Source organism: Macaca mulatta, chromosome 11 (genome assembly GCF_049350105.2).
Source record: "Macaca mulatta isolate MMU2019108-1 chromosome 11, T2T-MMU8v2.0, whole genome shotgun sequence".
Classification (NCBI taxonomy): domain Eukaryota; kingdom Metazoa; phylum Chordata; class Mammalia; order Primates; family Cercopithecidae; genus Macaca; species Macaca mulatta.
In genome coordinates this window covers 95434077-95460253 of record NC_133416.1, presented here as the reverse complement: position 1 = coordinate 95460253, position 26177 = coordinate 95434077, and the positions used below count along the sequence as shown (strand labels likewise).

The 26177-nt window shown below is 36.6% G+C and overlaps 1 protein-coding gene across 1 annotated transcript in view; it reads right to left on the bottom strand.

Annotated features, from left to right (window-relative positions):
- Window positions 1–13687: 13687 nt before the first annotated feature.
- TMTC3 (transmembrane O-mannosyltransferase targeting cadherins 3) overlaps window positions 13688–26177 on the bottom strand; it is a 56951-nt gene continuing 44461 nt past the window's right edge. The window contains exons 11-14 of the mRNA XM_015152434.3: window positions 23776–23879; window positions 22085–22254; window positions 19883–20109; window positions 13688–17884 (exon numbers count right to left, since the gene is read on the bottom strand). Of these exons, the coding sequence (XP_015007920.1) occupies window positions 17073–17884; window positions 19883–20109; window positions 22085–22254; window positions 23776–23879 (1313 nt within the window). The 3' untranslated portion in view covers window positions 13688–17072. The remainder of the gene's footprint in view (window positions 17885–19882; window positions 20110–22084; window positions 22255–23775; window positions 23880–26177) is intronic.

Genomic DNA, 26177 nt, shown 5'->3' with positions numbered 1-26177 from the left:
ATTTTTGGAGCTTTCAAATGTATTGTGCATTTCCTTTAATGAATTCCTCAGTTCCAGACTTTCTATTTGGTTCTATTAAGAATATACATCTTTTTCATAAATTTCTCATTTATATCCTCAATTATTTTCCTGATTTCTTTGTGTTGTTTTTTAGAATTCTCTTGCATCTCACTGCACTTCTGTAAAATTAACACTTTGAATTCTTTACTTGAGATTTTAATTTTTTTTAAATTAAGATGTATTTCTGATTAGAGCAAGATGATCCACAGTAAAAAAAGAAAAGTAAAAAAAAAAAAAAAAGGATTTTTTTTTAAAAGAAAAGTATCTATTTCAGGTAAATTATTGTGTTCCTTTCGAGGAGCCATAGTTACTTGCTTTTTCATGACTTCTTTGTCCTTATGTTGATATTTATGCATCTGGTGTGTGATAGATAATACTGAGTGTCAACTTGATTGGATTGAAGAATACAAAGTATTGATCCTGGGTGCGTCTGCGAGGGTGTTGGCAAAAAAGATTAATGTTTGAGTCAGTGGGCTTGTGAAGGCAGATCCACTCTTAATCCGGTGTGCACAATCTAATCAGCTGCCAGCAAATATAAAGCAGGCAGAAAAATGTGAGGAGAGACTGGCCTGGCCTCCCAGCCTACATCTTTCTCCCATGCTGGATGCTTCCTGCCTTTGAACATTGGACTCCAAGTTCTTAAGTTTTGGGGCTTGGAGTGGCTCTCCTTGCTCCTCAGCATGCAGACAGCCTATTGTGGGACCTTGTGATAGTGTAAGTTAATATTTAATAAACTCCCCTTTATATATATCATTTATATATGATATATATGAGATATATATATGATATACATATATATATATATCCTATTAGCTCTGTCCCTCTGTAGAACCCTGACTAATACTGATTTTGGTACCAGGAGTGGTTCTAGAGGAACAGAATATTAAAGATAGAGTTTTCTCAATGGTTTTGGGGCTGCTTAATATGATTAGACTCAAAAATGCTAAGGACTCTACTTCTAAGAGTATGGATAACACTAATAGTCCTTGGCATGAACTGTTTAGAGAGTTATGCAAAACAAATGCACTTGACTCTCCTAATTCACTGCTCACAAGAGGCAAGGAGTTCAATGACTGTATACATAATATCTGTAATCATATGTGGAGAACCAAGGAACATAATGAAGCTGGTTGGTTGCTCCTAAGTTCAGTGGACAAAGTGATCAAAGAAAATGATGAACTCAGGTACTCTATCTCCCAGCTTCAGAAGCAGATACTGAGCCTCAAATCTGCTAAGATTGCCTTGAGTGAGAGTCTTATCTCCTGTAGAGAAACAGCTGAAATTGTAGAAAAACAAACACAAGCCCTTATCATGCGAGTAGCTGACCTGAAGCAAAAGATGCATGCGCAGCTTTGAGAGATGTCCACTGTTAAAGTGAGGGCATTGATTGGAAAAGAATGGGACCCTGAAACGTGGAATGGAGATGTGTGGGAGGACCCTGATGAAGCTGGAGACACTGAGTTTATAAATCCTAACAAACTTTTTGTCAGAAGAAACAGCTTCCCCATCCCCAGTAGTGGCAACATCCCCTCCCCAACCCATGCTGCTATCAGCCTTTCCACCTCTGAGGAGATGAACCCTGTGCTGCCTGAGGCAACAGTGATGACCTCCCCTTAGGCAGTTGCCAGGAAAGGTAATGTTGAGTCCCCTCAGGAGCCACCTCCAACACCTCTGTTTGCTTCTAGACCTATAACTAGACTAAAGTTCTGGCAGGCCCCAGCAAGCGAGGTAGAGAGTGTGACCCATGAGGAGGCATGCTGTACTCAAAAAGAACTATTTGAGTTCTCTAATTTATATAAACAGCAACCTGGAGAACAGGCATGGGAATGAATATGAAGAGTATGGGATAATGGGGAAAGGAACATAGAGTTGGATCAGGCTGAATATATTGATTTGGGTCCAGTAAGTAGGGACTCTGCTTTTAATGTTGCAGTTCAGGGAATTAAAAAAGGTTCTAATAGTTTATTTGCTTGGTTAACTGAAATATGGATTAAAAGATGGCCCACTGTAAATGAGCTGGAAATGCCTGATCTCCCTTGGTTTAATGTAGAGGATGGAATCAAAAGGCTTAGGGAGATTAGGATGGTGGAATGGATCAGTCACTTTAGACCTACTCATCCCAGCTGGGAGGGTCCAGAAGATATACCTTTGACCAATGCTTTCTGAAATAGATTTGTGAGGGCAACACCTGCATCTTTGAAGAGCCCTGTAATTGCTCTTCTCTGTGTGTCAGATCTAAGGGTGGGAACCACAGTCGCTTAACTACAAAATTTAAATACAATGAGAATAATTGGGTCCATAGGTGGCAGGGGCCAAGTGGAGGCACTCAACCGTCAAAGGCAAGGTGGGCATAGTTACCGTAATGGACAGCAGAAGCAAAGTGGCCATTAGAATATTTTAACTTGTGTAGAGCTCTGGTGTTGGTGAATTAATCAGTGTTCCTAGAAGTGAAATTGATAGGAAGCCTACTGCATTCCTACTTAATTTACACAAGCAGAAAACTTCTATGTCAAGCGAACAAAAGACTACTTTGAATTATAAAAAGAGAGAATCATGGCCCCTCAATCAATTTCCAGACTTGAGCCAGTTTACAGACCCAGAACCCCTTGAATGAAGGGGAAACCTGGTCCCCTTGAGGGAAGACACCATTACATTACCGACAATTTATGCAGTGAATCTTTCTCCCATCCTTCCCTAAGGAGACCTGTAGCCTTTTCCCAGGGTAAATGTGCACTGGGTAAAGGGAAATGTTCAAACATTTCAGGGACTACTGGACACTGGCTCTGAGACACATGTATCCTAGTAATTCTGTCCCTCTAGAGAACCCTGAATAATACAGGTGTGATAGTTGCTTTTTCCAAATTTGAGTTTACTTTTGTACAGAAGGAGGGTGTTTTTCTGACATGTATCCCATGATGTTGGTTAGGTAGGTAATACAGTTTGGTTGCTTGTCCTCTCCAAATCTCATATTAAAATGTAATCCCCAATGTTGGAGGTGGGAATGGCTTGGTGCTATCCTTGCTATAGTGAGTAAGTTCTTGTTCTGAGTTCACGAGACATCTGGTTGTTTAAAAGAGTGTGGCACTTCCCCCTCTCTCTCTTGCTTCTGCTCTTGCCATGTGATGTGCCTGCTCACGTTTTACCTTTTGCCATTAGTAAAATCTTTCTGAGGTTTCACCAGAAGCTGAGCAGATGCTGGCAGCATGTTTCCTGTACAATCTGTAGAACCATAAGCCAATTAAACCTCTTTGCTTTATAAATTACCCAGCCTCAGGTATTTATAGCAATGCAAAAACAGACTAATACAGTAAGGCACTTTGACTTTGATCCTAGGTGCATGTATTAATGTAGTCTCTGTATGTTTTCTTTAGTGGCAAAGGGCATTAGTGGTGTCTGTGATTTTCTCAGTTTTTTAGGGTGCAGTTATTAGCGGAAGTTGTCCTGGTTACTGGGATGCCAGTTGTGCCTGTCTTCAGGCCCTAGTGGTGGCAGTGGTGGTCTGAGTATGACTAACTTTGTGCCCCAAGGTGGCATATGCTGTCATCTGTGTTGGTGGTTACTGGCAGGCTGATTCTTTGGCTTCCGGGTGTCTTTCTCAGATGCTTGTAGTGACAGTGGTTGACTGGGCAGGTGGATGGGTTCTTGGACCCTGAGGTATCCAATGTGGCATAGGCAATGACAATAGCAGTGGTAGGATGATTCTCTGGGTCCAGAGTGGTGTGCATTGATGTTGGTGTTGGCTGCAATGAGCTGCACAGGCCCTTTCCAGGCCTGCAGGTGGCATTTGCAGGTAGGTGACAGCTTAAGTGGTAGTGGCCAGGAGTTTAGCCCATTCTTCAGTTCCTGAGAGAAATGCTCAGATGCCCACGTTGGTGAATTGGATTGTGCAATCTCCAGGACCCCAGATTATGTGCACTGTCTCAGAGGTGGGGTGAATGTGGGCTGGGTGGACTTGAGTTCAGGTCCCCTCAATAGTTAGAGCAGGTACCAGCTGTAGTTGGTGGGGGTCTGATGATCCTCAGGCCCTTCCTGGAGTGTTTGAGTGAAGAGACAGTCACTACCATGCAAATAGTAGAGAGTGTGTGGTTGGCCTTGATGGCCACAGCGTGGGCCTCAAGGTGAGAAAAATGCATCTCTCTTGTGCCCCATTCCCAGAGGGGCTCACCCCTCCAACCCTGGGGGTGGCATATCCTGTTAAGTTTGCACCTTAGCCCTGGCTGCAGAAACCCACACCCATCTTGTAACCAAATCTCAGTTGCAACTCACACCCATCTGCATCATGCTGTCAGTCCTGGAAGCACTCACTTCTGGCACCAGCAGCTACAACCAACCCCTTGCTCACTTCTCAGCCCTGGCTGCAGAAGCACTCCCAGATCATGCCCTAGTCTCAGCAGCAACAACCTGAATTTCTTTAACACCTCAGTCCCAGTATGCTGTCCTAGAAGAGTGAGCAGTCTGCCAAATGCTAGGTTTGAAAATGACACCTTCCTGTAGCCACTTAGGTCACAGAAAGGTTGTGGGACCTGGTGTCAAATCCCTCCCTGGAGCAATCGTATCCTACAGTCATCTCCTGGCAGCTCCCTATGTTAATTTCAGGGATAGATGGGGTCAAGAGACTCTTCTGTGGCCAGGATTTTACTATTCTGCCGTGGGGATGTGGGCTGCTGGAAGTCTCTCACTCACCCTTTGAGTTGGGAATTTACTCCCTGCCAATCTGGGCTAAGCAGGCTACCTCCTTTCATCTTCCTTGCTTTCAGTATTTCCTGTCACTTCTCTGTTGAATTGCAGAGCTTTTTCTTGGATACTGTATTTGAAGTCTGACTATCTATACACCCTTTTGGTCTTCTAAGTGGAGGAGACAAGCATGAAATGCTACCAGTTAGCAATCTTGAAGACCCTCCTTTGACCCAAATATTACTTTTGCCTCATTCTCTTCTTCTGGGACTTCATTTAAATGAATATTACATTATTTTACTTATCACATGTGTCTTTTAAATTCTGTTCTTTTCTTTATGTTTCTTCTCTTTATATTTTAGCTGGTTGAGTTTGTATAGGTGTGTTTTTGAGTTTACTAATTCTATTTTTTGCTCTTTCTAGGCTTCTGTTAAGTCAGCCTAATTTCATATGTTTTTCAGTTCAATAATGTACATTTAATTCATTCCTATAGATTTCAATTCTATACTAAAATTCTATATATTTCAATCCATTTTGTTCATGTTTCATAATATAGTTTGGATATTTGTTCCACATATCTCATGTTGAAATATTATTCCCAATGTTGGAGGTGGGCCTGGTGCAAGGTGATTGGGTCATGGGGATGGATTTCTCATGAACGTTTATCACAATCCCCTTGGTGCTCTCCTCATGAGAATGAGTGAGTTCTCATTAGATCTGGATGTTAAAAGTGTCTGGCACTTCTCCCCCTTTCTTGCTCCTACTTTCACCATATGACATGCCTGTTCCCACTTCACATTCCACCATGAGTAAAAGTCCCCTTAGGCCTCCACAGAAGCCAAGCAGATGCCACCACCATGTTTGCAGAGCCTGCAGAACCATGAGCCAGTTAAACCTGTTTTTAAAATAAATTACCCAAGTCTCAGGTATAGCTTATAGCAATGTAAGAATGGCTTAACACAGAACATTGGTACCGAGGAACAGAGCATTGCTTTAAAGATACCTAAAAATGTGGTGGAAACTTTGGAACTGGGTAACAAGCAGTGTTTGGAGGACTCAGAAGAAGACAAGAAGGTGAGGGAAAGTTTGGAGCTTCCTAGAGACTGGTTAAATGGCTGTGACAAAAATGATATGAACTGTGAAGTTCAGGTTGACAAAGTCTCAGATGGAAATGAGGAACTCATTGAGAAATGGAGTAAAGGTCACACATGTTATGCCTTAGCAAAGAGTTTGACTGCATTGTATTCATGGCCTAGGAACCTGTGGAAGTTTGGACTTAAGAGTAAGGACTTAGGGTATCTGGTAGAAGGAATTTCTACACAGCAATGTGCTCAAGATTGGCCTGGTTGCTTCTAATAGCCTAGCTCAGATAAGGGAGCCAAGAAATGACTTAAGAGTTGGAAGTTTACATTTACAGGGGGAGCAGAGCATAAAAGTTTTGAAAATTTGCAGCTTGGCCATGTGGCAGAGAAAGAAAAAGCATTATCAGAAGAGGAATACAAGTGGGCTGAGGAGCAGCCACTCACTAAAGAGATTTGCAGGACTAAAATACAGCCAGGTGCTGGTAGTCAAGAAAATGGTGCTGGTAGCCATCAAAGCCAAAAAGGCCTTGAAGACATTTCAGAGATATATGAGGCAGCTCCTCCCATCATAGGCCCAGAGGCCTAGGAGGAAGATATGGTTTCCTGGGACAGGCCCAGAGCCTGCTGTCCTGTGCAGCTTCAGGTCATTTCTCCTCACATCTCGGCTGCTGCAGCTCCAGCCACAGCTCAAGAGGTCCTAGTCATAGCTCTGGCCACCACTCTGGAGGGCATAAGCCGTAAACTTTAGTAGCTTTCACATGGTGTTAATTCAAGCCTGTGAGTATGCAGAGTGCAACGGAGGAGGATGCTTGGCAGTCTCCACCTAGATTTCAGAGAATGTATGTATTAGTCTGTTTTAACGCTGCTGCTGAAGGCATACCCAAGACTGGACAATTTACAAAACAAAGAGGTTTAATGGCCTTACAGTTCCACGTGGTGTGGGAGGCCTCACAATCATGGCGGCAGGTGAAAGGCACATCTCACATGGCAGCAGACGAGAGAAGAGAGCTCTTGCAGGGAAATTCCCCTTGTGTAATCATCAGATCTCATCAGACTTATTCACTATCAAGAGAACAGCAAAAAAAAAAAAAAAAAAAACAAAAAAAACCCATGATTCAATTACCTCCCACAGGGTCCATCCCACAGCATTTGGGAATTCAAGATGAGATTTGGGTGGGGAGACAGCAAAACCATATCATTCTACCCTGGCCCCTCCCAAATCTCTTATCCTCACATTTCAAAATAATCATGCCCTCCCAACAGTCCTTCAAAGTCTTAGCTCGTTCCAGAACTAACTGAAAAGTCTACAGTCCAAAGTCTTATCTGAGACAAGTCTCTTCCCCCTATGAGCCTGTAAAATCAAAAGTAAGTTAGTTACTTCCTAGATACAATGGGGCTACAGGGATTGGGTAAATACAGCCATTCCAAATGGGAGATATTGGCCAAAACAAAGGGGCTAAAGGCCTCATGCAAGTCCAAAATCCAGCGGGGCAGTCAAATCTTAAAGCTCCAGAATGATCTCCTTTGACTCCATGTCTCACATCCAGGTCACACTGATGCAAGAGGTGGGTTCCCATGGTCCTGGGCAGCTCTGCCTCTGTGGCTTTTCAGGGTACAGCCTCCTTCCTGGCTGCTTTCATGGGCTGGTGTTGAGTGTCCACAGCTTTTTCAGGTGCACAATGCAAACTGTCAGTAGATCTACCATTCTGGGTTCTGGAGGATGGTGGCCCTCTTCTCACAGCTCCACTAGGCAGTGCCCCAGTAGGGACTGTGTGTGGAGGTTCCAACCCCACATTTCCCTTCTGCCCTTCTGTCCTGCCCTAGCAGAGGTTCTCCATGAGGGCCCTGCCCCTGCAACAAACCTGCCTGGGCATCCAGGCATTTCCATACATCTTCTGAAATCTAGGCGGAGGTTCCCAAACCTCAATTCTTGACTTCTGTGTATCTGCGGACTGAACAACATGTGAAAGCTGTGAAGGCTTGGGGCTTGTAGCCTCTGAAGCCATAGCCCGAGCTGTACCTTGATCCCTTTTAGTCATGGCTGGAGTGGCTGGAACACAGGACATGAAATCCCTAGGCTACACACAGCACAGACACCCTGGGCTTGGCCTACTAAACCATTTTTTTTTCCCCTAGACCTTCAGACCTGTCATGGGAAGGGCTGCCGTGAAGACCTCTGACATGCCCTGGAGACATTTTCCCCATTATCTTGGGGATTAATTTGGCTCCTCGTTACTTATGTAAGTTTCTGCAGCTGGGTTGAATTTCTCCTCAGAAAATGGAATTTTCTTTTCTACTACATTGTCAGGCTGCAAATTTTCCCAATGTGTATGCTCTTTTTCACTTTAAAAACTAAATGCCTTTAACAACACCCAAATCACCTCTTGAATGCTTTGCTGCTTAGTTCTTCTGCCAGATACCCCAAATCATCTTTCTCAAGTTCAAAGTTCCACAGTTCTCTAGGGCAGGGGAAAAATGCCTCCAGTCTCTTTGTTAAAACATAATAAGAGTCACCTCTGCTCCAGTTCCCAACAAGTTCCTCATCTCCATCTGAGACATCTTCAGCCTGGATTTCATTGCTCATATCATTATCAGCATTTTGGTCAAAGTCATTCAACAAACCTCTAGGGAGTTCCAAACTTTCCCACATTTTCCCATCTTCTGAGCCCTCCAAACTGTTCCAACCTCTGCCTGTTACCCAGTTCTAAACTTGCTTCCACATCTTTGGGTATCTTTTTAGCAGCACCCCACTCTACTGGTACCAATTTACTGTATTAGTCTATTTTAACAGTGCTGATAAAGACATACTTGAGACTGGGCAATTTACAAAAGAAAGAGGTTTAATGGACTTACGGTTCCACATGGCTGGGGAGGCCTCACAATCATGGCGGGAGATGAAAGGCACATCTCACATGGTGGCAGACAAGAGAATAGAGCTTGTGTAGGGGAACTTCTCCTTATATAATCATTAGATCTCATGAAATGTATTCACTGTGATGAGAACAGCACAGGACAGACTCACCCCCATGATTCAATTACCTCCCAGCCAAACCACATCAGTATGGAAAACCACGGGGTCCTGGAAGATGCCTGTTGCATGGGTGGAGCCCTCACAGAGAACTTCTACTAAGGTAGTACAGAGTGGAAATGTGGGGTTGGAGGCCCCACCCAAAATTTTCACTTGGGACACTGCTTAGTGAAACTGTGGGAAGGGAAGAAGACCAGTGTCTTCCAGGCCTGAAAATGGTTGATCCACTGGAGGCTTTCACCCTTCATTTGGAAAAGCCACAGACGCTTGACTTCAACAACCCATGGAAGCGGGCTAAATCCTGCAAAGCTCCATTGGGTAGAGCTGACCAAGGTCTTGGGAGTCCACCCCTCATATCAGTGTGCCCTGGAAATAGGACACGGAGTCAAAGGACATTATGTTAGAGTTTTAATGATGGGCCTGCTGGATTTCACACTTGTGAAGGGCCTGTAGCTCCTTTCTTTTGGGCATTTTCTCCCTTTTGGAATGGGAATGTTTACCCAATGTCTGTATCCCTACTGTATCTTGGAAGTAAATAATTTGTTTTGATTTTACAGGCTCATAGGTAGAAGACACTTGACCTGGAACTTTTGAGTTAATGCTGGAATGAGTTAAGACTTTTGCAGACTATTGGGGAGGCATTATTATATTTAGCAATGTGAGAAGAACATGAAGTTTGGGGGGCCAGGGATGATTGACATAATTTTGATATTTGTCCCCCCAAATCTCATGTTTAACTGTAATCTCTAATGTTGGAGGTAGGCCTGGTGGGAGGTGATTGGACCACAAAGGCGGATTTCTTATTAATGGTTTAACACCATCCACTTGGTGATATCCTCACTGGTGAGTGAGTTAAAAAGTGTATGGTACTTCCCCCACTCCTATTGCTCTTGCTCTTGCCATGTGGTTTGCCTGCTCCTGCTTCTCCTTCTACCATAAGTAAAAGCTCCCTGAGCCCTCCACAGAAGCCAGGCAGATGCCAGCATCATGCTTATACAGTCTTCAAAACTGTGAGCCAATGAAACCTCTCTTTTAAAATACTATTTTTTTTCCCCCACATCAATGCAATGTAATGGTAATTTAGTATTTATTTGGATAATTGGTATGTCTGCTGCTATTTTTTGTCTTATTAGTCATATTTTTCTGCATTTTTGGATATCTAACTCAAAATCAGGTAAGTATATATGGGGTACAAGAGCGATCAGTTTTAGGTTTGATGCAGGCTCCCCTCCCCAGGATTTTGTCACCATAGCAAGGTAAAAATATAGGAGATTTTACTGTACCTTTACCGTCAAGCCTAACAATCTCCTGTGTCAATGGAGAATTCATTATATATCTCATGGGATGAACCAGCCTTGTGTTTGGTCTCTTCTAGTTTTCAATATATAATGCCATTCCCACGTGATTACCCAAAGTTCTGCCAGTTTCTCTTTCTCCTGGTAAGTTTCCTCTGCTCAGGACAATCCAAAGTTTCATTTCATATGCAGAATTTGCAAATGCTCCAAAAGAAGAAATTACCTGGAAATGGTTAATGGCTCTCCTTGGAAGGACTCTACCCTCTGGATTTTAATTTTCATGGTTATAATTGCTTTTATTCATAGCTCTCTAATACATTTTACTTTATTTCATTTTATTAATTATTTTTGGAGACAGGGTCTCACTCTGTTGCCTAAGCTGGAGTGCAGTGGCGCGATCTTGACTCACTGTAATCTCCACCTCACAGGTTCAAGTGATTCTTGTGTCTCAGCCTCCTGAGCAGCTGGGACTACAGGCAGGTACCACCATGCCTGGCTAATTTTTGCATTTTTAGTAGAGACAGGGTTTCGCCATGTTGGCCGGGCTGATCTCGAACTCCTGACCTCAAGCGATCCACCCACCTCAGCCTCCCAAAGTGCTGGAATTACAGGCGTAAGCCACTGCGCTTGGCTGTAACTCTCAAATGTATTTTAAAATATGTCCTTTGATGTGTATTAAAAAAAAAAATAGTTGTAGCTGTGAGAATTTCGGCATGCCATGACCGACTATATCCTCCCTGAAGTTCTCCTCCACTCTTTTGATTTCTAATTTTGTTGTATTATGGTGACAGTATTCCGGAATTTACTAAAGTTTCTTTTGTGGTCTAATACTTTAGTCTACTTCTCCTATATGTATTAGGAAATAAGGCATAATCTCTATGTCAATTGTAAAATTACATACAAATTTATAGTTAAAACTCACCATTATTTATTAAGCATTAGGACACCTGATTTTTCTTTCTGCTTGATCCATTAGTTTCTTCAAGGGTTTTGTTAAAATCTCCAGCTACATTTTTTGATTTATCTGCTGTCTTGTACTATTGTTTATTGTTGCTTGATCTATTTTTAGATTGTATCATTAGGTGGCATATGTATTTATGATAAACATATCTTCGTGTTCTATTATTCCACCAGTATACATTTTTCCCTTATTCCTTTTCTTCCCTTTAGCTTTAAATTCTATCTTGTCATGCATTAAAATTCCTACACTAGCTTGCTTTTCCTGTTAGACTGTCATGCTTTTATTCTTTAACTTCTCTATATCGTGTTTTGAGACAGCATATTGTTGCTTTATAACATTTATAATTAAATATATAAATATTCAAACATAAAATATAAACATCAAGAGACTTTTGTTAGATTTAGCCCATTTATTCACTGTAATTATTGCTATATTAATTATTAAGTCTAACAGCTTCTGTAGTACTGCATTTTTAAATTTTTCTCTCTCCCATTATTATATTCCATCAGAATTTTCTTCTGATGGTTTAAAAGTTACAGATCCTGTTTTTTTTTGAGACGAAGTCTCTCTTGGTCACCCAGGCTAGAGTGCAGTGGTGCAATCTCAGCTCAATGCAACTTCCACCTCCCAGGTTCAAGTGATACTCCTGCGTCAGCCTCCCAAGTAGCTGGGACAACAGGCATGCACCACCATGCCTGGCTAATTTTTGTATTTTTAGTAGAGATGGGGTTTCACCATGTTGGCCAGGCTGGTCTCGAATTCCTGACCTCAAGTGATCTGTCCACCTCAACCTTCCTAAGTACTGGGATTACAGGCCACAAGGTGTACAGTATGTATTTTTGTAGTATTTAACAGCCCATAATCATGCTTATTTGCCTTTAAACTTTGTCACTGTTTTGAGTGGGTAAACCATTGGCAAGCTTTTATAATCCTTTTGTCTTTCTCTCCCCTATGTCTCTTCCCTGCTTCATGTTGTACATACTTTTTTTTTTCTTTCTTAAACTTTTTATCCACTGGCCATGCATTTGGAGGAGGATGAGGGCAATGAATGCCTGAGAATATGTTTAGTAAACCATTGGGCTCATAGTTTTGGGGCTTGGAGAAAATCTGGGCTAGAGATCTGGAATACATTAAGCTAAAACCACTGCTCCACAGAGAGAAAAAGAGCGGAAAAAGAACACTAGTATTCACTAGTATTTAAGTGATAGGAAGAGAAAAAGAAGCCTGCAATGAAAACTATAGATCATGGAAGCAAACAGCCATAAAAGAAAACATGTGAAAAACTTGCATGCTATCTACTGCCCAGGACTTTTACACCTATCACTGTTTAAACCAGATCTGATTCTGTTAACAATCTGGTTACTCAATTTGAAATTCTCAAAGGTCAGTAACCTGGCCTGTCAGGGCCAATCCAAAACAGTTACCTGGTCAGAATTTTTTTTGCAGTTAGAAAGCTTTTTGAGACCTAATTTAGTTAGAAAGGAAGAATGGTGGAGAAACGCCACATCCCTGAAACCCACTCTACTGCCTGAAACTTCACAAAGAAAGTGGTTTACTTGACTTAACCTTTGATATGGCTAATAAGATTCACCCATAATTTATACTTTAAAATGGGTTTGTTTAGTCAATGTATGGTCCCAATACTTGAAACTAAACCATGGAGGAGGCAAGAAATAAAACAAAATGTTGACCATGCAAGTCTCTAAGAAAGGGCAAAGTAGAATGGTTTTTTGAGGGTTTATTTAAGGCAGAAACATGAAAGCATCACGTTATACGTGCTACCTGATCGAAATATGCTATCCATTGAGTCACAGAAATGTTGATGAAGAAAGTGAGTTACAAAGAACACGAATTTGCCTGGATCCAGTCTTCAGACTTTATCTTTCGTTTTATGCTACCTCCCTGATGGCAGTGAACAGCACAAGGTAGTACAATTTTAAGGTATCTCAGTTACGCATTTTAGCTTAATTTATTAAGTATGATTTAATTTTAGGCTATCATCTATGTACTTGTTAGCATAGATAGCTAAGGAACAAGCATTACTATTAGATTTCTAATCGTTTGCTTGCTATCCTGTCACTAACATTACAGCTACTAGCACAAATACAAATTAAGTCATATGGATCAAATCCAAAACTTTAAGCCTTGTGTTTATACTAATAACTAATATTTATTATGTGCTATGTGCTATAAACTCTAAGCAATTTAAATATATTAATAGATACAATATATCATATAAATATATAAATCCTCTTCGTAACTTTAAGAGGAAAATGTTTTTCCCAACTTGTAGATAAATGAACTGAGGACACATAGGTAGAACAATTTCCTCTAAGTTATGCCAGAGGCAATACCAAGCTGATATAGAAATGAAATTCCTATAAAATTCTAAGTCTGAATTGTTTCCTTTTCTTAATTTGATTGTTGTCACTCATGTTTGAAAATGTATCACTCTCAGAAACTTATTTAAGGTCTTTCTCAGATCACTGCAAATAAATTATGATACATGTCAGCTCTTCTTCATAAAGGAAGAAATTTCTGTATATACAATATTGTATTTTTTTAACACTAAAAGGCAAGCCAGGTATTGTTTTTAAGAAGTACCAATTTAATAATGAATATTTAGAAATATGGTACACAGATACCATAGTAATATAAAATGCATACAATTTTAAATTCTTTTCTTATAAACTCTCTACATGAATGGCTGACAGCTTCCAACAGATAAACTTTTGGACAAAGATACGAGAGATTTTTGGGCATTCATTTTAAATACCATCTACTTATCCAATTAGGAGGTTTCTAAAAAAATAAATATGACAAATATATGGATTTCTGAAGTATAAATTGACATACAAATCTATATATTTTCTTAATACTTTTCATTAAAGCATCTTTAAAGAAGCATTCTGTAACATGAAGTTGTGAGTTCAAATTAGATGTAATGAAAAGACATGAGGTTTTATTAGAACTGTGTAATTCACATACCAAAATTTTTACATAAAAGTAAACACAAAATTGAAAAGCAAAATACATTATTTTACTCTCCAAGTTACCAATTTCAGAAAACTACTCACTGCAAAAATTAATATTCCCAATTCTGAATGTTAATAAGAAAACATATAGGTGTAATTCCAGAAACTTAATTCTACCTCCTAAGAAGCAGTGAAGGAGTAAGGTAACACTGCCCTTTGGGGATTGTCAAAGCTTTTCTAGAACTGCTGGAGAGCTGATTCTCTTTTGAGACAGTGAGAATTAAAACTCTATCCATTCACCAGCATACAAACCTGTGATAAGCTTTCTTTTCCAGACTTACATATGATCAGAACTCTGAACCATAGGTTACTGAATTGACCTTATATGTGCCCACCTCCTCCATCTCTCCGAACAGGCAGCTCCAGAGGAAAAAAAAAATCCATTACTTTTCTCACCTCAATAGTTTGAATGAAACATCTATTTTGAAGTTACAGATAAGAAATAATAATCTTACACAACGGCTAGTTTGATGGAACTTAAGCTCTTAAATTTCATGTAATAAATGCTAATTATTAGAAGAACATGTTCTTTAGTGGAATTTAAACCATAAAACTTAACTGGGTACATTACTAATTTTAAACGTTAACATGGGAGAAATAAAAGGATTTCCCTGAACTAATTTAGAGCAGTGGTCTCCAACTCTGACTACAAATTAGAATCCACTCAAAAAACAAGCATGGCTCCATCTTCCAGAAATTTAGACTTAATTGTTATGAGATGGATTCTGTATGAAAAGTCCTCACATGATTCTAATATGAAGTGAGGGTTGAAAACCACTGATTTAAAACAATTATTAAATTATTAATTACTTATTATGGTCTTGATTTAAGTAAATAATTTAAAATTCAAATATATGAGCACTTTTTATGTAATAGGCACAGTTCTAAGTGTTAATAAGGTAATTTTTTAATATAAATCACTGGATAACATTAATACATTTTATCATTTGAATAATTATATAAATTTATTAAAATATTACTCAAACTTCTATTATAGTCTGCTGTCACAAAAGATTTCCTTTTACTTTTCTGAACCACCCTCCACTTGATACTATGGCAAAATAAATCACACCCAGAAACTTTTCCTTAAGATATATGGAGAGAGCATAAGAATTTTAAGATTTCATTTTCAAGTCATAGTACATGAGGTATTCTCCACATCTTTTATCTGGAGTCACACCCATAACCTAAGAACTGAAATTAGGCATTGTTTGGATGCTTAACAGAGTCTCCTAGATCAAGACCAACTCCCACTGGTATCAGTGCTTGCTTTAAACTACCTGGGAAAAAAAAAAAAAAAAAAAAAAAAGATCTATGGCAGATCCTTAGGGAACCTAGTAAAAGTGGGTTTTTAATGCAGACCTTGTATCTTATGGCCTATTTATAAAACAATTCTTAAAAAAATTACAGGAATATGGTTTTTGAAACATATAATTAGAAATTTAGTTATCTCAAAGGAATTAAAAATTATATAGTTTTTGAAATACTACTTAATTATAAATTACTATCCCAGGATGATAGCCAGAGCTTTCATATTTTAAATTAGAACCAACTTTTTAAGGTATTATAAAGCTCATTTAAAATGTATTTTAATTCAAGAAAAAAAAATCAGGTTTAAATTAGTAAGTTTAATTTGTAACTACTTTTTAACCTATTTTTCAGGTTTAAATTTTCCCAAACCAACTGAAAAGTTTATTAATACTATAGTAGGCTAATTATCTTTTATAGCTAGACAATAGGCCAAAAATGATACAATTCTGGTTAAACCATAATATATGCATATATAGGAAAATGCAATAGCAATTTGTTTCCCATACTTGATGATTAAAATAGCTTCAAATATTTTATGAAAGCTCAGTAGTCAAAATAAATATGTAATAAAAAGATATACCATAACAAAATATCAAGAAGTTAGTGTCTGAAAATAAACTGTCACATTGTTTTGCTTTCAGTCAAACAGAACTGAATTCAGTGGCTTAAGGTATCTAAGAATAATTAAATTGTGACTTTGGAAACAGAAAAATTAAAATTCAAGTTAAGACTAGAGAGCTAACACAAAGATGAAAGAGAAGTTTACTATGTTATACCTCAAAAGTTTAGAGTTATTGGGACTTCTCAATGACTACGACCTAAAGAAACATGAATAGTTTGGGGAGTAAAAGTAAAAAAAAATCATGATTATGTGAGTCATGTTGTGACACTCTCAATAAGTAAAATCAAACAACAAAAAGTACAGTATATATGAGCACCATTAAAAATGTGTGTACGTAGCTATATATGTCAAACTTTACCTGATTAAAAACTGCATTTAAAGTTAAAAACAAGTATACAGTTATGAAAATACATTCTCAAGCTAACATGTCATGACTTATTTTAAAATGTTTCATCCAGCATTCCTTCTAAAACTCAACTAAGGAATTCAACATAAAAAAAAAAGCCAGTATTCTTTTGTAGTGCAAATCCCTTGATTAAACAGAATTACTTTAAAAAAAGTGTTCAATAAATGTTTTCAATTCATAGATTCTAAGAGGTGCAAGAAAAATGAAGTAGGCGAATAAATGGGAATTAACAGAATAAACCAGCATATGTTGGATTTGTCCTCAAGGGATTGTCATTCAGGCCTCAAAATTATTTTTAATTGAGAGCAGTAAAGATTACACTGCCAGAAACACCTTCTTTCTATAATAAAAGTTGTACATTTGTCACTTTCACTGTAATATTTCTGCTATATTCACCCAAACTCTGAAAACAGCGATATATAATATACATCCTGGGATAATACAGGTCTTTAATGAAAATCTTATTTTGATCCTACTTCAAGGCAGCTCATGATTGGCTATTAGGAACCCTTGAACTTTTTTTCAAAGCTCCCAGTAAAAGCAATCACATGATATGGATTGATGTTCTTTGATACCATTGTCACCATAAATATTAGTGCTATTCACCATTTAAAATACGCTCAATCTCTTCTAGTCTTTTTAAAGCAGCAACTCTTTTCTTCTCAATTTCTTTGATATCTTTTGTTGTTTTGTGGGGGGTCTCTTCGTCTCTATCTTTTCCTAATTGTTTGTTGGATTTAGACTGACTTTTATTATCACTTGTTTTTACTATTTGTGTTTGTCCGGATTCACCTCTACTCTCCTTTACACTTTCAGTTGGAATTTTCTGTCCTTCTACCCTTGAAATCTTACTGGTTGGGAATATTGGCTGTATAAAACTAGATGAGGAAATCTTATCCCTGACTATATTCAAATGGCGCTGAATATATTCTTCATGTGGTGCTAATGCCAATGTTTCAAGAAGGCATCTTTCAGCTTTTAATAAGTCTTTTTCTTCAAAATAAACAACACAAAGATTGTGTTTTCCTTGCACATTGCTTGGATCCATCTCCAAAATCCTTTCAAAACATTTTTTTGCTCCTAGTATATCTTTCTTTTGATTCATCAGAATGTCTCCTTTTAAAATGAGGCCCTTGATATGATCAGGGTAGTATCTGAGTAACTCTTCCAAAATTGGCAAAGCCTTTAATTCCTTTGAAGTCTGGGAATACAGGAGAGCCAGATTAAACAAAGCACTTCGGAAGTCAGCTTGTAACTTTATGGCTTTCTTCATCCAAACCTCTGCTTCATTGTCCTTTTTGTCATCCATGGCAAGCATTCCCAAATTGAAATAGCCATTAGCATCTAGTGGCTCTTCATTTATATAGCTTAGAAGTCGTTTTCTAGCTTCAGGTCTGAGTTTAACCTCACCTAGAAAGTTTTTTTAAAGAAAAAATATATTGTTAGTAAAATAATTAAATGTGAGGAACAAAGCCATTTTCAAATACTTAGATTACAAAAAGACAGCTTCAAAACAACTAATTTCCATAGTTAAGTAGAAAGCAAAATCTAGAAGTCTTCATAGGAAAAGCAAAATATTTGAAACAGTAAAAAGATAGCTTACTTCTTTTCCTTTAAAGCAGTAAGAGTGCTTCAGAAACCAAAAGGAGAGAAATGTCTCTTATAATTTAGAATTCAAATGGAAATAGCAGAGGGAAAATAGAGAATTCAGAGAAAGAAGCATGGGATTTGCCAACAAAGACATGTATTCAATCTTGATTCTGATAACATTATGACTTTATACACTGAACGTGTTATTTAACTTCTTTGGCTTAACTGAGTTTTCTAATAATTATATGATATATACTGAAAAAATGTTCAGCAAATAGTAACTATTACTGGGTAGAAAAAAGCTTCAGAATTATTATATCACATTTTAAAAAAATGTTACTTTAAAGTTTTAGGAATGTTTCGAGGACAAAAACATACCATTAAATATAGGGCTATAAAATTAGGATTTAGGAAACATGTATCTTCTTTTTTTTTGAGACAAGGTCTCACTATGTCACTCAGGCTGGAGGGCAGTGCTGTGTCCATAGGTCACTGTAACCTCAAATTCCTGGGCTCAAGCAATCCTCCCACCTTGGCTTCCTGAGTAGCCGGGACTATAGGCATGTGCCATCAGTCCCTGCTGATTTTAAAATTTTTTGTGGAGACAGAGTTTTACTATGTTGCCCAGGCTATTCTCAAACTCTTGGCCTCTAGTGATCCTCCCACTTGGCCTCCCAAAGTGGCATCAGCCACTGCCTGGCAGGAAACAAATCTCCACTGAGGTAATTTCTATTGCCAAAAAAAAAAAAAAAAAAAAAAAAAAAATCTTCAAGTTCTATAATTACAAATCTTATAGTACAATCTTGTGTCAAATAATGAGCATCTTTCATGATTATCAAGGTAGATAACCTTACAAAAATATTAGCTTTTCTATAAATTTATACTTTTTTGTACACCAGGCATAAAGATTTCTCTCTATTATTTGGCAGCATGATGGATAAAGAACATTTGAAAATAAATCAGGAGACTTCAGTTCTTATCTTGGATTAGCTACTTAGTCGTATGACTTTGGGACAGTCATAAAATCTATTTGGTCTTTACTCTATTAAATAGAAGACTGGCAAATGCGAACTCAGAGGTCCTCTTTAGTGCTAAAATACTATGACTTTATGATTCTTTCATATTTTACAAAAGTTTTAAGAAATGTATCTAAGAAATAACTAAACATTATAATAAAGAGATTTTTTCTAATTTAGAAATTAAAAAGATTATAAATCATATACACTATCTTATGAGGCAGAACTGAAATTCCTATATAAAATATGGATGAAGGATCCAGATTTACTGTGGTTAGTAATTCAGTTTTGCTAAATTATAGGAAATATAAAAAATTACAATAATATCTCAGAAAACGTAGTAAAATTGGATATAAAATGGTGCCAAAAGTATTTGCTCTTATGAATCAAAAGAAAATAAAACGCTGTTTTTGAAAATATACGCTCTCAGCTCCTCACAGCTAATTATGTAAAAAATTTCACAAGTTCACATTATTTGGAGAGTTTATATATAAAAGTTACATATTTGTGTATATAAAATACAAAATCGTTAATGTTGCTTAATAGACTGTCTTAAAAATTAGTCTTAACACATGCCAGAAGAATTAAAAATCAGTATTATCATATGTTAGGATGCATATTACTTGAAAATAGTTTACTTCAAGTATTTTAAATATTCTTCCTATAAATCATCTAAGCACAGTATTGCTATAAACTGTCAACACATAAAGTGTTTGCTATGGGTAATAAAGTTAAAATAAGGTTTTTATTATATTATAAACTACAATTTGTTTAAACATAGAAATATTTTGAGAAAACATACCTGATTCTTGCATTAGTATAGCAGAGTTGAATAATGCTAGTTTATGCTTTGGATTTAGTTCCAGAGCACGATTAAAGTTTTTTAGGGCTTCATTTGGTTCTTTAAGTTCAATATATACAATTGCCAAGTTGTACCAAAGATCTGCATTATTTCTGTCCAGCTCTAGTGCTTTAAGATATGCTTCCTTTGCTTTAAGAGGTTTATTCATTTTTAAAAGCAATTCTCCTCTGTGGAAAAATCAAACACAAGCTTTACTTACAACATTACCATCTCAGTTTGTAGATACAATTTTTGCCAAGTTTTAAGCCTTTCCACATACAGCTTTTTTTTTTTTTTCTTTTAACTCAGAGTCTTAAAAAACTCTTTCAAAAACAACTCTTTGAAACTGTCCTCAAATCTGAACTCCTTAGTTCAGTATATTTGGCTTGATATATTTTCAAATATCATTTAAGAAGAAAAAAATTATGCCTGATTTCAGAGGGCAACCCATCAGGAGGAATCCAAGAAGGAGGACAGAGAAAATAGATTCTTTGAATTTATCTTAAAAGGAGACAGACTAAACTGCATCAGAAAAAGGACAGCTAGCCAGAGTGAGAGATTAATGAATTTGTCAGGTGACAAAAAGTAATAGCATTAGAAGAAAAAAATGACATATAGTAGTGGTAAGAGAAATTCCAATATTTGAATCTATAATAGAAGGCTCACTGTGCAAAAAACCAAAATATTCAAAATCTGTAACCCCTTCTTATATTAATTTAGTCCTCATCAATGTCTTCTTATAATATGACCATTCTTAAAAAAAAAAAAAAAAAAAAGCTGGATATGGTGGCTCGTGCCTGTAATCCCAACATTTTGGGAGGCTGAGGTGGGTGGATCACTTGAGATCAGGAGTTCGAGACCAGCTGCCTAACATGGCAAAACTCTGTCTCTACTAAATACAGAAATTTGCCAGGCATGGTGGCACGTGCCTGTAGTCCCAGCTACTAGGGAGGCTGAGGCACAAGAATTACTTGAACCCAGGAGGCAGAGGTAGCAGTAAGCCGAGATCACACCACTGCACTCCGTCCTGGCTGACAAAGCGAGACTCTGTAACAAACAAACAAACAAACAAACAAACAAACAGAAAAAGGACTAAAAAAAGCTGATCAGGAAGAGTGGGATGGATGAGTCTGACCTATAGATAACTTTGAGAAACACACTTAGAATTGAGGACCAGTTAAGAAACCACTGTATGTGGTTCTATTTTCCATTAGAAAATTTAAAAAAGTAATTGTGCTTAAATAATTATTTTTACATATGTACAAATCATATTTAAGTAGTGATACGAGAGTTGTTCTTATAATACTACTCTTTCCTATGGTATCAGCACAGGAATAAAAGGAACAATTAATATCCTCATTAAAACCACTTCTAGAATGAATGTTTGTCCAAATCATTATTTTTTTAACGTAGAGACTGTTGAATAGTTCTTTACGGATTAATACATGACAGGTGTTATTTAGAGATACAGCCCTGCTAAACTCAATGGGCTTCAATAAGTACTGGGCACGGCGGAACAAAGACAACCCCAACTTACAAACAGATTTTATCTCAAAAACTTAAATTCAGAATGTACTTTCCCCACAGAAAAATGCTATGAATTACTATTAGTTTTCTGGACCAGGCTACAAAATAAAGTTTAAAAACATTTTTTCCTCAAAAGTAATATAAGTGATAACACATACATAAGAAAATAAATGAAGTTTTAACATGTAGTACCAGAAAACTTTTTTTTTGCTGAGAACCAAGATGTTTTCTTTGTGTCAAAGGCATCAATGACCAATCAATTCTAAAACCCCAGAAAGTTCCTGAGAGTTTGATATTAGAAGTAACTACTATAAAATGTAAGTTTCAAGTTTTAATTTAAATAGGAAAAGAACAATTTTGGTGATGGGAAGAAAATGAAACTAAGATAGAGCTGCTTCTATCCTTTTCTTAATACAAAACCTAAGTTGGCTATTGCAAGTTAGGGATTCCCCTTGTTAATTTCAAATCAATAAAATCTGACTGTCAGTCTAAAAAGTTATGCCCTTCTATGCACTTGGTTGCTAAGATTATTAAAAATGTATTTTTTTTTCCCAAAAAAAGCCAATTCATTGAAAATATACATGGAGATGCAGTTTCAATATTCCATAATGATAGCTTTAAGTTGAACTGGGATACCTGCTAATGTAAGCCTGCTTGAAGTCGGGCCTCATGCTTATTGCTTGACGGTACAGCTGATCTGCTTCTTCCAGTCGGGACTCGTTTGCTCGGATCAGGTTAGCCAGATTGATATAAACATTTAGGTGGTTAGGGGCAATTCTGGCTGCATATTTTTTACCAGGAATAATCTGTTTAGAAGAAAAGGCAGTTTCATGATTTGATATTTCAGTATCAAAAATCAAAAGTACATATTCCTATTGGCTAATTCAAAATAACACAGAACATAGTGTAAAAAATACACTGGCCTGAGAGATCGGGGTTCTATTCCTGTTTTGATCAAACCTCAGAGAGCTTGACTTCTATAAGTTCTGATTTGTTTGACTTCAGAAAAAGATAGATACAAATAAAAAGCTAACAATAATCCACTGAGGTGGCATGAACGAAAAAATATATCCTTAATGGCACAAAGTATTATTTAATTACATTTTTGAGGATACTATAAGTAAAATATATTTATTTACATTTTTGTGTGTTTTCTTTTACATTTTTATTATTTTTAATAAAGTGGTAACATTAGCAGCACAGTCGTATTTCCTCAGAAAAAACTGCTTAAGCTGGGCTGAAGTTTTCTCAATTGTGATAATATTTATAGTCATATTAATGGTGACAGGGTTTAAAGTTGAACTGTATGACATTTTAAGGATTATTTTAATCCTTAACTATAACAGTTAAATTGTATTTGTTATTGGTTTTTATCATATCTAATTTTTATTGTGTTCACTGGAAGTCTGGATCCATATATACTATATATTATAAGAATCTTAACTTAATAATCAGTTAGAGTGTTTAATTTCCAAACTTCACCAGATAAGTGAGTCCTCAGTATTCTGGAATTACCCTATTGTCACAACCCAAAAATATTTTGCTGATAACATGAAAATTGACACAGGGTCAGATCTTCCAATTTTGATACTATGTTATATTTAATGAATCTTATATCATTATAACAACTGATAGACATAATATAGCAAGAGATGTATCTATTAATTTTATCACTTTTATTTATTTTTTGATAGGAATAATGTCGAATAGTATGCTTAATATACATATTTAAAGTCATATAACTCGCTGATAACTCATAATCAAGAATATCTAAAATTCATACTTTATGAATTTAGTGTTTACAAATGGACTGTGTAAAAACAATTTTTAAAATTAAGTGAGCTACGGCTGGGCATGGTGGCTCATGCCTGTAATCCCAGCACTTTGGGAGGCCAAGGTGGGTGGATCACGAGGTCAGGAGTTTGAGACCAGCCTGTCCAATATGGTGAAACCCCATCTCTACTAAAAATACAAAAATTAGCCGGGTGTGGTGGCATACACCTGTAGTCCCAGCTACTTGGGAGGCTGAGGCAGAAGAATTGCTTAAACCCGGGAGGTGGAGGTTGCAGTGAGCTGAGATCGCGCCACTGCACTCCAGCCTGGGCAATACAGCAAGACTCCATCTCCAAAAAAAAAAAAAAAAAAAAAATTACATTAAGTGAGCTAGAAAAATGTAATTCTTTCTAAAACTTATAGGAATAGATGATTCATTAGACACTTTACTTTTATATCAACTGAAGAAAAGATAAAGATTTTCCTTCTAGATAATTCTATTCAATATGGACATCTAATAGATATGACACAACAGATAAATTATGGCAACTTACTTGAGGCATCAGTGATTTAGCCATCATGTAAGATTCTTCAGCTTCTTTGGTTCTATTTAAATTTTTATAAGTTCTTCCTACATTCATATGGGCACCAATATCATCTAAAATTTTAAAACAATCATGTGTTGGCAAGTATACAATTGATATACTCAATATACTCAATGAAATGATTCAATGTATTCGATATATAAACAAGTATTCAATGTAACTAATGAGAAGACGTATTTTCAGAAACCCACTAGACAAATGCAAAAGCAGGCAACAGGTCCTGCTTCTTCCTTAAAGTTCTTGTAATTTAACTTGTTATAACTTAAAACCAATGCTAAACACAAATTTACTTAAAGCATGTAAAGACAGAAAATATATACATGGCATGAAAAAACTATTTGAATGGATTTTTGAAGAGTTGAGACATAAGAGATAAAGGTTATGAAAAAAATTTTATTACCTTCCTTCATTGTATTTTACTATACTAAAGCTTGCTTCCATTTACTTAATCTCATAGCTAAGAAATTCACTCAAAAGGTATAGCTCAACTCTACAAGTGAAATGAATCATAAGGATTTTTAGAATTATTTCTAGTGTTACAACAAATATGCATCATGGTGGAACAGGGGCAAAGAGACTGAAAAAAACTTTGGCATTTGATTTTTTAAAATTTTTGTGACTGTGGCTAGAATGAGAGTATAATGGAAAATAATGATAATAATATTACTTAAGATGCAGTGACCCACCTCTTTTAAATGATAATAAACTCCTTAAAATTAATTTTAGATTTTTAAAAAAGGCTGTGTTAATCTTAGAATGTCAGGAATTTATGTCTTATTTTCCGATGTGGAAAATAAAAATCCCAGCAAATTTATTCAGGGATAGGAAAAAAAATGCAGTTGAAATAGGAAAGATATGAGGATTCATTGTACGTAGCTTTCTAAAAGGATATACTTGCCAGCAAATATTTCAAAGGTCTGGAGTAATGATAGAAGGAAGGTAGAGGATCTTAAATCAGACAGTTTTTTATTCATCATGAACTAACAGACATGAAAAGGTTCATTATGATTACTACTTGCCTTGTGACACCAATTATTTTGCAATTGTGCAATAATTCTCTGCCTGCAGCTCCTAGGACACATAGGCGCCAAGCATATATATCTTGGGCATTTCCTGAGTAACAGTCCTAAGAATTTGCTATATATTGTTTTAGGCTGGCAACTGTGTGCACTGCACAAAAACTGGCAGATGCAGTCCAGGTTTGATTATAGTTAAGTTTAGGAGTAAGGAAGTTGATTTTTTTCTTTTTAGATGTATTGCTGAGTCTCATGGAGCCAGGAGGGGTCAAGCAAAAAAAGTTTAAGCTAGCCATTCTTAATTCTGGCTGCAAATCAGAATACCTGTGTAGTTTTTAAAAATTCAGATACTTCAGCCCCACCTAGGTCCATCAAAACATACTGTTCAGAAACGAAATCTGCAAAAATATGTTTATAAAAAGTGTCAAAGGCAATTCTGATGTAGAATCAGGGCTGAAAATCATTGTTTTACCAACTGCATATAAAAAATACACAGTATAGTGACTAGATCAGGGTATTTGCTTGCATTATATGTATTAAAACATCACTATATATCCCATGAATATGTACTATTATTGTCAATTAAAAAATACAGAGTAGTCTTTGCTTTTATATCACTATTTTTTTAAACCAGATAAATCCATACCATGTTTATAGAGCTCAGAATGTTATTTAAGAAAAGCTAAGGTACATAGAACCTGAAAAAAGTAATTATACCCTAAGAATTTAAGAATAAACTGAAAATTTGTTAAAATAAAAGTGTAATTATGCCAGCTGAGTATTTAAAATCTTATTGAGATTATCCCCAACCAATGTTAGAAAAGAAAGAGGTTATATACTTAGAAAAAAAATGTGGTGAATTACTATCCACTGAAATCATGTTCTTAGAATTATGGCCAGGAGATATTGTCATTAATGTAGACTTCAGACACTAAAGTATAGCAGCCCTATGTTTTCAAAGAGCAGAGATGCAATTAGATAGCGTTTAGCATCAAAAAGGCCACTCAATACAGCTAATAAAATGAAAGACATAATTTCTAAGCAATTCTTTATAATTTACAAAGTTTTAAAATTCTAGAGGGGAAAATAGTATCACTTTTAAGATAAATTTAAGTATTAAAAAAAGGTAAGAAAATAAGGCAAGATGTAAAAAATCAATGACATTTAAATGACTAAAGAGCTAAAGGAACTTCAAAGAATAAACCCACTCTTATGAGTACCTATCCAAAAGAGCAGCATGAGTTAACAATCTAGCTTTTAATTCAATTGTAAATGAGGACCTCACAAATCTCAAATGTAGCCTAAGTTTGTCAATACGAGGTTTCTATAATCAGT